Raw genomic sequence first — 12,749 nt, 5'->3', positions numbered from 1 at the left:
GGTACCAGGTGGTGGGTATTATAGAGGGCACGGATTGCATGGAGCACTGGGTGTGGTGAAAAAATAATGAATACTGTTTTTCTGAAAATAAATAAACTGAAAAAAAAAAAGAATACTGTCTCACTTATGTTGTAAAATATTCCAAGATTAAATTTCCAAGGTTTAGAATCTAAAGAGTATTTGGTCTTGTAGTAAATTTCACCTGTGTGGCCAGATTTCACAAATCTGGCACTATAAATTCACCCTTAAAAAGAAGATGTGATATATATGTATGTGTATATATTTGTATATATATATAATAATTACATATATATCACATATATGTGTATGCACGCGCGCACACACACACGAATACTATGCAGCCATCAAAAGAAATGAAATCTTGCCATTTGCAATGATGTGGATGGAACTAGAGGGCATTATATTGAGCGAAATAAGTCAATCAGAGAAAGACAATTATCATATGATCTCCCTGATAGGAGAAATTTGATGGCAGGGTGGGGAGTTGTGGGGGGGTAGGGAAGGAAAAAATGAAACAAGATGGATTGGGAGGGAGACAAGCCATATGAGACTCTAAATCTCACAAAACAAACTGAAGGTTGCTGGGGGGAGGGGGGGTTAGGGAGAGGGTGATGGGGTTATAGACATTGGGGAGGGTATGTGCTATGGTGAGTGCTGTGAAATGCGTAAACCTGGCGATTCACAGACCTGTACCCCTGGGGCTAATAATTCATTATATGTTAATAAAAATAATTTTTAAAAAAGTATTCTCCACAAATATTACTCAGCCATAAAAGCCATAAAAGATCTCTTAAATGAGATCTTACCATTTAAGACAACACGAATGGATCTAGAGAACATTTCCATAAGTGAAATATATCAGACAGAGAAAGATAAATTCCCTGTGATTGTACTTCTATGTAGAATCTAAGAGTCAAGACAAATGAACAAAGGAAAAACAGACTCTTAAATTCACAGAACAAGTTTGTAGGTAGTTGCTAGAGGGGAGATGGGTGGAGGGACGGATAAAATAGACAACGAGGATTAAGAAGTACAGACTTTCCATTGTAAAAGAAATAGGTCATGGAGATGAAAAGTACAGGATGAGACTATAACTAAAAATATTGTAATAATATTGAATGGTGACAGATGGTGACTACACTATTCACAGTGAGCAAGGAGTAGTGTACAGAATTGTCAAATCACTATATTATACAACTGAAACTAACCTAAAATTGGCCTGTAACCAATCAAATGCAGCAGGAGTGGCCCCCTGAGGCTGGGTCAGAAAAGTTGATGCAACTTCCCATTGGTTTACTGTAATACTTACTCTTAGAGCAAATACGGCAATATGATATGTAAAAGCTTCCAAACCCATACCTGGGTGTCAGTAAGTGAATTCATGTACAATAAAGGTGATATTTCTTTCTTTCTTTTTTTTAGAGGGAAGGAGGAGGGATGGGCAGAAAGGGAGGGAATCCCAAGCAGGCTCCACGCTCAGTGTGGAGCCTGACATGGGACTCAATCTCACAACTCTGAGATCATGACCTGAGCCAAAATCAAGAGTCAGATGCTTAACCAATTGTGCCACCTACGCGCCCCAAGAAAGGTAATATTTCAAGTTAGCCAAGGAAAAAAGATAGCTTATTCAACAAATAGTATTTATTCAATTCATCTAAGCTATTGGTTTTCTTGGCATAAGACTACCCATAATATCTTCTTTGTCAGTTTTTTTGATAGTGATGTCCCTTTTTTAATTCTTCATGATTTTGTTTTCTTCTTAATCAGCCTTATCAACAGTTTATTGATTTTATTAGTCTTTCCAAAGTATCAACTTTTGACTGTGTTCATATTCTCTATTTTTTCTATTTAATTGCTTTTCATTCTTATTTTATTTCTTATTTTGCATTTAGTTTGCTTTTCTTTTTTCCTCTTACTTAGTTAATTGACTTTACATCTTTCTTCTTTTATTATATAAGCATTTAAATGTATAAATTTCCCAGTGGTTTTGCTATAACTCACAAATTTTGGTTCTGTTGTATTTCCATCTTTATTCAGCTCAAAATATTTTCTAATTTCCTTACAATTTCTTCTTTGACTTTTGCGCTATTTAGAAATAGGTTGTTTAATTTCCAAAAATTGGGGGCTTTCCAGATATCTTTCCAGTGTTTATTGCTAATCCCACTTTTGTCACACAGAGGAGTATATTCAGTGTGATTTCAACTCTTACAATTACTGAGGCTTATAACCCACCGTCTGATCTATGTTGGGAAATGTTCTGTGCACCGTCATCTGTCCCCAGCGTAATTATTGCACACATTGATCTAATAACATTCTGGCCCAAGATGGCAAATAGGATCCAGGTAAAAGCAGGCTGGCAGGCTCCATGCTGGGAAACAGACTGCATGTGACCTTGAAGGAGGCAGACTTCAGGAATTCAGAAAATAGAGCACGAACCCACTGGTTGTTACCACATGTCCTCCACTTTGGGGTCTCCTATGGTCATTCTTCCTGGTTCCATGGAACCTCATGGAACAAAAGACAGCTGATGGAGGGGGAAAAAGAGGGATAATAAATGAAAAGAAAACACAATGGAAGGGTTGAAAGATAACATTGAAGAAATCTCCCAGAAAGTACTGTGAAAAGGTAAAGATGTAAGAAGGGAAAGAAAAAATACGTATTTTAAAGATTTTATTTATTTATTTAGTTAGTTATTTGAGAGGGAGAGAGATTGATGGGCAAGGGCAGAGGGAGAGATAAAGAGCCTCTCAAGCAGACTCCCCATTGATCTTGGAACCCAACACGGGGCTCAGTCTCACAACCCTGAGATCATGACCTGAGCCAAAACAAAGAATCAGATGCTTGCTGGACTGAGCCATCCAGGAGGCCCAGAAATGAATTTTTTTAAATAAGAGAATAAGTTAAAGTTCAGCAACAAAATAATAGGAATTCCAAAAAGAAGGAACATAAAACATGGATGGGAAGTTTTAGGACGTTCCAAAATGGAAAGTAACTTACTTCTAGCAGTAAGAGGCAGAGGAAAGGGCCCACTGAGTTTCCAGCATAATGGATGAAAATAGACTCATACCAAGTAAAAAGGTTTAAAACCTTTTGGTTTGTAAATCTTTTTAACATTTCTCTCATACAAAACCAAAAAGGTAAATTTAAAAATATAGTAAAATAAAAGGGAAGAATAAAAAAGAAAAGGGGGAAATATTAAAAACACACAAACTTTCACAACATGACAATTTAGTTGAAATTTCAGAATTCTTGGAACAAAGTGAAGATTTTGTAAGCTCCCCAAAAGAAAAAGAGTCACAAACGCTGGATCAAGAGTGTAGTCTGGGGGTGCCTGGGTGGCTCAGTGGTTAAGCCGCTGCCTTCAGCTCAGGTTATGATCCCAGGACCCTGGGATCGAGCCCCGCATCGGGCTCTCTGCTCAGCAGGGAGCCTGCTTCCTCCTCTCTCTCTCTGCCTCTCTCTCTCTGCCTGCCTCTCTGCCTACTTACGATCTCTGTCTGTCAAATAAATAAATAAAATCTTAAAAAAAAAAAAAAAAAAGAGTGTAGTCTGGTTTCAGATTCTCAGTAGCAGCAGTGTGAAGCAATGCCTTCTAAGTCCTGAAAGGAAATGATTTCTGTCCTAAAATCTTATATGCAAACAAACCATTAATAAATTGTTAGAGTTTTAAAAAAGACATTTTAAGATTCAAAGTCTAAAAACGTACCTCCCATGCATCTGAGAGGCTACTGAAGGTATGCTCCACCAAAACAACCAAGAAACCCAAGAAAGGGGAAAATCTGGGATGTAAAAGCAGAGGATCCAACACAGGACAGAGGTCAAGGGCATCTCAAAGGAGATGTGCATATGATGTAGAGACCTAGTTCAAGTTGAAGTGGTATGACTTAAGACATAGACACAATAAGGACTCTTATCACCAAACTATCTGCAGTCATTATATTCTCTTTACCTGGAAGAAAAAATTCCCAGGCAAGCTTGATTCAAATTCCTTTTATTTATTTATGTATGTATTTATTTATTTGACAGACAGAGATCACAAGTAGGCAGAGAGAGAGGAGGAAGCAGGCTCCCCGCTGAGCAGAGAGCCCAATGTGGGGCTCGATCCCAGGACCCTGGAATCATGACCTGAGCCAAAGGCAGAGGCTTTAACCCACTGAGCCACCCAGGTTCCCCTTGGCTCGAATTCTTATCTGTATTGGGTGGGCTTTGATCATGTGGCAATGAAGTTTCTCCCCTCTTCTCCATGCCCTACAGACAGGACCACCTGACATTACTCCTTTCACCCCAAGAAGTAGTCTGATTTGCTCATTCCTGAGAGTGGAAAGTGGGGTTAATGTAGAATATACAGAGCAATCCATTCCTACTGACCATGTTCCCACTGGATAGCCAGTACTGGGCCCACCAGCAAGGCCTGCCCGCTGCCCCAACTGCGGGAAGCCCTATGCTTCCTAAGATTGTGTCTGTCATGCCTCTGCACACTGACTGCCCCAGGAGGGACTCTTGTAACAAAACTCCCAAGGAAGCCAAATTCAGACCATGACCCAGACACTCTCTTCAGTTTATTTTCATCTAAGAAGGGCAATGTTCCTTCTCCATAAGATTTTACTTGCTTCTCAGTGTTTGTATAGATCACTTTTTGCATGTATTTATTTAAAAATAGTTGACAAGGGACGCCTGGGTGGCTCAGTTGGTTGGGGTCTGGTCCTGGAGCCTGCATCAGGCTCCCAGCTCCACGGGGAGTCTGCTTCTTCCTCTGACCTTCTCAGTCATGCTCTCTCTCACTGTCTCTCTCTCAAATAGATAAATAAAATCTTTAAAAAAAAATTTAAAAAGTTGACAAAATTATAGAAAATTGAGAATAAAAAAGAAAAACACTAGGCTGGGGCAAATTACTTCATCTTTTTTAGCCTCAGTTTCCACATCTATAAAAGGGGACCAAAATAGCCTCACCTCTCAAAGTTGTTGAGAGGAGTAATGAAATACATGTAGACATTGTATATGATACAGATTAGGGGCTCAACTGACGACTGCTATGTCTTTAAAATCTCAGCTTAATAAGATAATTCCTTTAGTGTAGGAGTATGTGTGTGTGACTGTGTGGATTGTGTTTGTATACACACGAAGCGTGGTAAGGATAAAGCAGAAATAACCTACACTAGCTGGGGTCACGGCAGATTCTGGAGAAGGCAACTTTTGACTTCTTACAGAAGAAGTGTGGAGTGTGACAACTCATTGGAGACCCAGGGGCCTGTGAGCTGTGGCAGAATCACCCATTTGGCAAACTGGAATATGCCTCTTACATTTGCTTTTCATATTTTACTCCATAAAATTCCAAAGGTATGCAAAACATAGAGACTAATATAATATGCCCCTGTCGACCTGGCTTTGACAGCTTTCAGTTTAGGGCCAATCTTATATCCAAGCTACTACTTCTCCATTGCTAGATTATTTATAAATTAATCTCAGAATCATACAATTTAATCTATGAATATTTTAGCATTATGCTTCTTGTATTTCTTGAGGTCTTCTCATTATTTAATAAAATCCTATTAAAAAATAACAAAAGAGGGCGCCTGGGTGGCTCAGTGGGTTAAGCTGCTGCCTTCGGCTCAGGTCATGATCTCAGGGTCCTGGGATCGAGTCCCGCATCAGGCTCTCTGCTCAGCGGGGAGCCTGCTTCCCTCTCTCTCTCTCTGCCTGCCTCTCCATCTACTTGTGATTTCTCTCTGTCAAATAAATAAATAAAATCTTAAAAAAAAAAATAACAAAAGAGTAAGTGTGTTTGAGTTAGGATATATACTAATGTGGAAAGATCTCATAAATGTATTGTTCAATATGACAAGCTACCAATATCACAGTTACGTTTAAAAGATGCAAACAAAAAATAAACAGTAAAATAGAGGTGTGTGCTCTAAAACATATAAGTATATATAGAAGATCATTGCAAAAATGTGTGTCAAACTACTAATCCTGATTACCTCAGAGGAGGGAAGTAGTGATTTAAAGGGTGAACTTGGGGCACCTGGGTGGCTCAATTGATTAAGTGTCTGACTCTTGATTTCGGCTCAGGTGATAATCTTAGGGTGATAAGATCGAACCCTGTTTGGGCTCTATGCATAGTGCAGAGACTGCTTGATTTTCTCTCTCTCCCTTTGCCCTTCCCCCACTCACTCTCGCCCTTTCTTTCTAAAATAATAATTTTTTTTTTTAAAAGAACAGTGAACTTAAGGGGCACCTGGCTGGCTCAGTCAGTGAAATACATGACTCTTGACTAGGCTCAGGTCATGATCTCAGGGTTGTGAGACTGAGCCCTGGTGAGGAGCGGGGGCTCCACTTTGGGGATGAACTGGCTGGGATTCTCTACCCATCCTCTCTCTCTCTCTCTCTTTCTCCCTCCCTCCCTCTCAAAAACAAAACAAAACAAAACAAAACAAAAAATAAAGAAAAAGAGAAAAGAGTGAACCTAAGAATTTTGTCCTGTAGACATTTACATTGTTTGACACTCAAATGAGAAACAATATATTCATTATTACTTCCATAATTTTGTTTATAAAAAGAAGAGAATCAAAGCACTCATCTGGGAAATACAGAGAAGTCTCAAGGGTGGATTTGAGTTTCTAGCTATGAAGTGACCTTCCAACCTCCTTCCTAATCGAGTTTTTTTTTTCCCCTGCCAACTAAAAATACACTATCCAGTTCAGGAACCGGGTCTGATCCAAGAGCAGCTGCTGCTGAGGACCTACTCTGCATATTGAAACAACCTTGGAGGATAAAGAGCAGCAGCTCACCGTCACCGGTCACCGGTCACCGGCACCAGCACGGGCACCAGCACAGGCTCTGAGGCGCTGGGAGCTCATCCCACTTCTGTCTTGGCCTCCGCATCATCCTCCTTGCATATGTTCAGGAGGCAGTCTCTGGCCACTGTTGGCTCTTCCCCCTCTGTGTCAGGAAACTCCTGCAAATGCTGCAAATGCATTAGTCAGGAGTTGAAGCTGCTTGGGTGCAGAGCTTACATCCTTCTGATCTTTCTCAGTTGGCTGTTCCAGAAGGCACACTCCCCCCCACCCCCCGCAACTGCTAGTTCCTTTTCCTCTTGTGTTTTTTTGTTGGTTTTGTTTTCTTTTTGAGAGAGAAAGAGATACTATTTCTGTTTGGAGGGAGAGCAAAGAGAGATAGGCAAGGAAATTCTTCCCTCACCCCCCACTTTGCCAGGTTCCTCATTTGTTTATAAGGAGGGGGCGGTAAACACACACACACACACAAAACAAAACAAAAAAGAGATGGTGTTACCAATAAAATGGAAACTAGAAATAGAAAAGTTCTGGAAGATGAGCTGTGCTGTAAATGTAAAATACAAGGCACTCAGAATGGTAATAATTCTAAATACAATTTATAATGCAAAGCAAAGACAGTTTAAGAGTCTACAATATATTCTGTATCTAATTTTGATACACGATGTCCTAGTCTTCACATACAAAAATGATGCTGACTTCTCCCATTCATACAGCATGCAGATGCGTTTTGAAGAGTTGTTTTCTGTTTTTTTTTTTTTTTTTAATCATGTGATGGGGCACCTGGGTGCCTCAGTGGGTTAAGCGTCTGTGGCTCAGGTCATGGTCTCAAGGTCCTGGGATAGAGCCCCTATGTCACTCTCCTTGCTCAGTAGGGAGCCTGTTTCTCTCTCTCTCCCTCTGCTTTTCTCCTTGCAAGTAAATGAATAAACTCTCTCTCAAGTAAGTGAATAAAATCTTTAAAAATAAATAATTAAAAAATCATGCGATAGTCTGTACAAAGCTTTGCTTACAGCTGCTCCATAAAAATCCCATTGTCCTATAAGATATTTGAGCTGAACTAAACTTTACAGTACCTAGTCCAGGCTTTCTTCTCCAAGTCAGCAGCTTCTTCAGCTCCTGTGTACCTCTCTCTCTCTTCCCAGGACTCACACAGAAGGAACCAGAATCAGAGTAATAGCAACCCTGCCCTCTTAACTGCGCCCCAGGCACGCCTTAACCTTGGCCTCCATGTCCTTATCTTCTGCCCATCCTGATCCTCCTGCAAATCAATCCTGCCAGGATCCTCATGGATTCATCAGCTGGACAAGACTGAGTCTCAGCTTGGTCTGATCTCCCCGCCTCACAGATTAGGATTAGGCGGACAAGTCCTCCTCCAGACAGTTCTTTAATGCTTGGAGACTGCTCTTGGGTAATGACAAAGATTCTTTGCTTGGTTAAACTTTAGTCAGACTCCTGAAAGGTCTTCTAGGATCATCTGCACACTTCCTTATAAAATACCATTTTAGAACCCTCCTACCTCTTAACCAGAATGCCCCGCCCTTAATATCTAATCACTTCAAAATCTGATCATGTTCCTCAGCCCCACCATCCCACAGGTGATGTCTGGCCACCTGGCCTGTCTTCAGCAAGAATCCTGTTGGGTCAGTTTAACCAGAATCCCTCTTGACCCCTGATGTTCCTGCTCAGTAATTTCCCATCTGCTGACACCCCTCCCCGATTTTAGCTGTAAATTCCCACTTGCCCGGTCTGGTTGTAAAACGACTACAGCCCACAACACAGGTACCTCCAAGAACTAAGCAACAGTAACAGCAGTTAACAACAGGGTGGTACGCATAACACACGGTGTTTCTGACTTTTCCTAACAGCTCCCTCCTGTTAAAATACCCAGGCCTGGGGCACCTGGGTGGCTCAGTGGGTTAAGCCTCTGCCTTCAGCTCAGGTCATGATCTCGGAGCCTGGGATCGAGCCCCGCATCAGGGTCTCTGCTCAGCAGGGAGCTTGCTTCCTCCTCTCTCTCTCCGTGCCTGCCTCTGCCTACTTGTGATCTCTCTCTGTCAAATAAGTAAATAAAATCTTTGAAATAAAATAAAATACCCAGGCCTAAGGAAAGCAACGACAATTCCAACAGGATGTTCGCTCTCTACAAAGCACTTCCTCGGTGAGTAGCAGACACGCTAGAAGAGGAGGAGAGGAATAAATCCCAGCAAGATCTTGAGCAAATTATTTACTCTGAGCCCCTTTCTTTATTTGTAAAACAGGAGAGTCATAACCCCCAACTCAATTCTTGCCATTTTAACGGAATAATGCCTGGGAAAGCGGAAAGTACCGCACACATGTGACTGGTCCCAAGAGTCATGTCACTGCAACTGCAGACGCCCACTGGAGAATTGCAGAATCAATGGCTTCTGTTTGGCCATAATTTTTTTTTTAAAAAAACTGTGTTTTCTGGAGGTATCATTGTTTCCTGGAAAAACACGATGACATTGCCCCGCCCCAAAATTAAGCAGTAATTGCGCACAGTTCCACCACACTGACACAACTCAAATTCTTGCCGTTTGCCTTCAACATAGTTACTTTTTTAAAGAGTGTTTTAATCATACTTAGGCAGTTTTTAAAAACCTGTAGGGTCCAAGCAAGCAAAAGAATCTCCAAGCTCCAGAAAAAAAAAAAAAATAAATAAAAACTAAACTAAACTAAACTAAAAACTAAAATACTATCAAGAAATGTGTTCTGAGCTGCTGAGAAACGGGGTTGGTGCGAGGCTGGGCACTACCAAGACCTGACCGGCTGGGGACGTCCGTGCAGCCGGTGCCCCGCGGGAGGGGCTGTGGAGCCCGCCCCGCCCCGACCACCTGAGGAAGGAAGCAGAAAAGGGGAACCAGCCACCGCCACTACAGTTCCTTCTCCTCTTGCTCTTGGGACACCACCGCCGCGCAGAAAGCAGCTGCGTGCGAGCGGACTGCCACAGAGGAGGAGCTTTTGGCCGCAGTCTAAGAACACGGAGGTAACTTTACTTTCCCTCTTCCCCCGCTGGCCTGAGGAATGAACGGAGCCTGTCTTATTTCCCTCCAGGGGCAGCCGAAATATCCCCACTACCCGCCCCCCCCCTCCCCCGCCCGGGGAGAGATGTCCCTTCCCCAGTCCCAGCCAGGTTTCCCCTAGGTCAGGAAGAGGTCTTGGTTTTAGAAATTGGCCATTTCTAAATAAAAAAATGTGAGTCGTGCTCTATGGGCAATGCACCTTGATAAGGCAATGGAAGAAACCGCCTGGCTGTGACTCGTAAATGTGTCCCCAGGCAACCCTATTTGAAATAGCCACTGTTTGCAGGACACAGTGCTGGTCCTGAGGGGAGCACCACCCGCCACCCAAGTTACCCAAGCGGACTGTCTTCTTCACTTGGTGCGTGGAACTGGAGCTAGCTTCCACTTCAGGATTTAGGTTTATAGGAAGAAAACAGAGGTGGGAAGCCACAGACTAGAAGGAACTGAAGACATCTTTTGGTCATTCCTACTGAACTAGGTTATATCTAACTGGAATGAGCTTCCTTTTGCCTCTTTGCTTTAACTACCAAGGAATGTGGATGCCTTGTTGGGCGTCCTCCAGGGAGCCCTTCCCCCTTCCCACCTTCCCACCTCCCCCCCCCTTCCTGATATAGATCAGCTCCTGGTGACTCATTTGCCCTTACTTCCTGGCCCTTTCAGAGCCCAGGCCCGTGTTTGAAACCTGACATTGTAAAGACGCTTCCTACTTTTGGAGGAGAGGCTCTTCTTCCAGGTGCCTGCGTGGATTTGTGTTCCTCTTGAAAAGAATGGCTGATGTGTGCACCTGGCCTCTCTCCCCTAGGGCTTAGCAGTGGCCGCCATGGGTTCTGTGAATTCCCGAGGTCACAAGGCCGAAGCCCAGGTGGTGATGATAGGCCTCGATTCAGCTGGCAAGACCACGCTCCTGTACAAACTGAAGGGCTACCAGCTGGTGGAGACCCTACCCACTGTTGGTTTCAACGTGGAGCCGCTCAAAGCCCCAGGGCACGTGTCTCTGACAATCTGGGATGTCGGGGGGCAGACCCAGCTGAGGGCCAATTGGAAGGACTACCTGGAAGGCACGGATGTCCTCGTGTATGTTCTGGATAGCACAGATGAAGCACGCTTGTCCGAGGCAGTGGCTGAGCTCGTGGGAGTCCTGAATGATCCACACATGGCCAGTGTCCCTTTCTTGGTGCTGGCCAACAAGCAGGAGGCACCCGGCGCTCTGCCGCTGCTTGGGATCAGAGACAGGCTGGGCCTGGAGAGATTCCAGGACCGCAGGTGGGAGCTCCAGGCCTGCAGTGCCCTCACTGGGGCCGGGCTGCCCGAGGCCCTGCAGAGCTTGAGAAGGCTCCTGAAATCCCGCTGCCACTGTGTTTCCACGTGAGTGCAGGTGCGGCAGGGAGTGGGGAGAGCGAGGAGACTGGGTCCGGGCCGAGCAGCATGTCTGTGCCCATACGAACTGAAAGCAGCAGCTGGTCCTTGAGAATCTGAAACTCAGTTTGTCAAAGAAGTCCTTCTGTGCTTGGACAGGATATTTTTCTTCTTGGGGCTTATTGTCACTAGTGTTTATGCTGAAAACTAACTATTCTTTGAATAATAATACTCTAAAAGGGGGAAAAATGCCTCAACAGGCTTCTTTGAATAACTCATTACCAAGGGTGAACTGAGCAATTGTAATAGAACAATGAATGGTCGCATTACAATTAAGACCTAAATTCACAGAGGGAAAGGTTTCAAAATCAGATTAAAATATCATCTGGACATCGTCACGATGTTAGGAGTGATTTTTCCCTGGTGCCCTGGGTTTGTGCGATGATCACTCTGCGTACAAGCAGCCAGGGCAAGCAGAGTTGGGTAGGAGACTCTGTCCTCATGGTTTAGAAGTTCACTGGGGCAGTTGGCCCTGGGCAAGAGGCTGGGAGTTGGGGCCTTCCAAAATGTATCCTTTTCTCTGGCTCTGATGAACTCTTCTCTACCTTGTATCATCTTGTATTGGTCTTTTTATAAAATGCTTCATTTTTATCTTTTTTTCTTTCTTCTCTGTGCAGTACCTATCTTTCCTTAAAGGTCAATCAAGGATTTCACTCAATTAACAAATATGTAGAGCATTGAATTTGGGCAAATGGCACGGAGTTTTTAGTTATGAACCAGGCCCTTGAGATGGGAGTTGTGAATTTTGAGGATACGTGTAACAGAAATGCTTCTTTCTCATTAAATTTTTTAAAAAGTTGAACATAAAATACTACAAGGGTTTTAAGGTGATCTTTACCTAGGAACCATGAAGCTCCTGAAATTATTTACAAAATTATTTATAAAATGTTATGCTTTGAGCCTTTTTGTTGGGAGTGGGGTGGGGGGAAGATCCACAACTTTTATCAGACTTTCAAAGGTTTTTGTGACTCCCAAAAGTTAAGAAACACTGATCTGGTCTTATCTATCGTCCACCAGAGGAATACTTCCTATAATTTGAGTGTTTTAATGGCAAGCAGCTTAGATTTGACACCTGCTTTCATGTTAAGCAGCTCTGTTTGTTGGCTTTTCCTACCCTGGACTAAAACCATCCTTATAGCTTCTGATGGTATTCTCCCCTCTCTGGAGTGATACAGTATAAGTGGGCCCTCAACACCCTTCCAATATCTGAGATCCACTAGGTCCCTCTACCCAAATTATTCCCTTCTAACATCAGGTTGGGCATGCTAAATTCTTTCCACTACTTGTCAGTAGATAGGTTCTCCTTTGTCAAGCACAGGAAAAGTACAGAGATGCAAAGACAGTTTGGACAAGGCCTCAGGCCTCATGGAGCTTTGGCTGGGGAAGCAGGATAAAACTCCCATAAAAAGACAGACAGAGGCTCAATTCAGCAACTGTTTATTGACCACTTTCTGGGGCCACGTTCTGTGCTCTGTGC

General features: G+C 43.1%; 1 protein-coding gene across 2 annotated transcripts; it reads left to right on the top strand.

Moving 5' to 3' along the window:
- Nucleotides 1-9,663: 9,663 nt before the first annotated feature.
- ARL11 (ARF like GTPase 11) lies at nt 9,664-11,610 on the top strand. Of its 2 annotated transcripts, none has more exons than XM_082701576.1 (2): nt 9,664-9,819; nt 10,659-11,610. In XM_082701576.1, the coding sequence occupies exon 2, from the start codon at nt 10,677-10,679 to the stop codon at nt 11,223-11,225; it is 549 nt and encodes a 182-aa protein (XP_082557702.1). In that variant the 5' UTR covers nt 9,664-9,819; nt 10,659-10,676; the 3' UTR covers nt 11,226-11,610. The 2 variants fall into 2 exon arrangements, with proteins under 2 accessions (XP_082557702.1, XP_082557701.1); XM_082701575.1 differs by having other exon boundaries at nt 9,682-9,819; nt 10,517-11,610.
- The last annotated feature ends 1,139 nt before the right edge of the window (nt 11,611-12,749 follow it).

Source organism: Mustela nivalis (genome assembly GCF_964662115.1).
Source record: "Mustela nivalis genome assembly, chromosome: 15".
Taxonomy (NCBI): Eukaryota; Metazoa; Chordata; class Mammalia; order Carnivora; family Mustelidae; genus Mustela; species Mustela nivalis.
The sequence above is the reverse complement of the archived record's forward strand: the minus strand, read 5'-3'. Positions and strand labels throughout refer to the sequence as shown.

Excerpts from the sequence above, each read along its gene's own strand:
- ARL11 (XM_082701576.1), top strand. The coding sequence starts at position 10,677 with ATGGGTTCTGTGAATTCCCGAGGTCACAAGGCCGAAGCCCAGGTGGTG.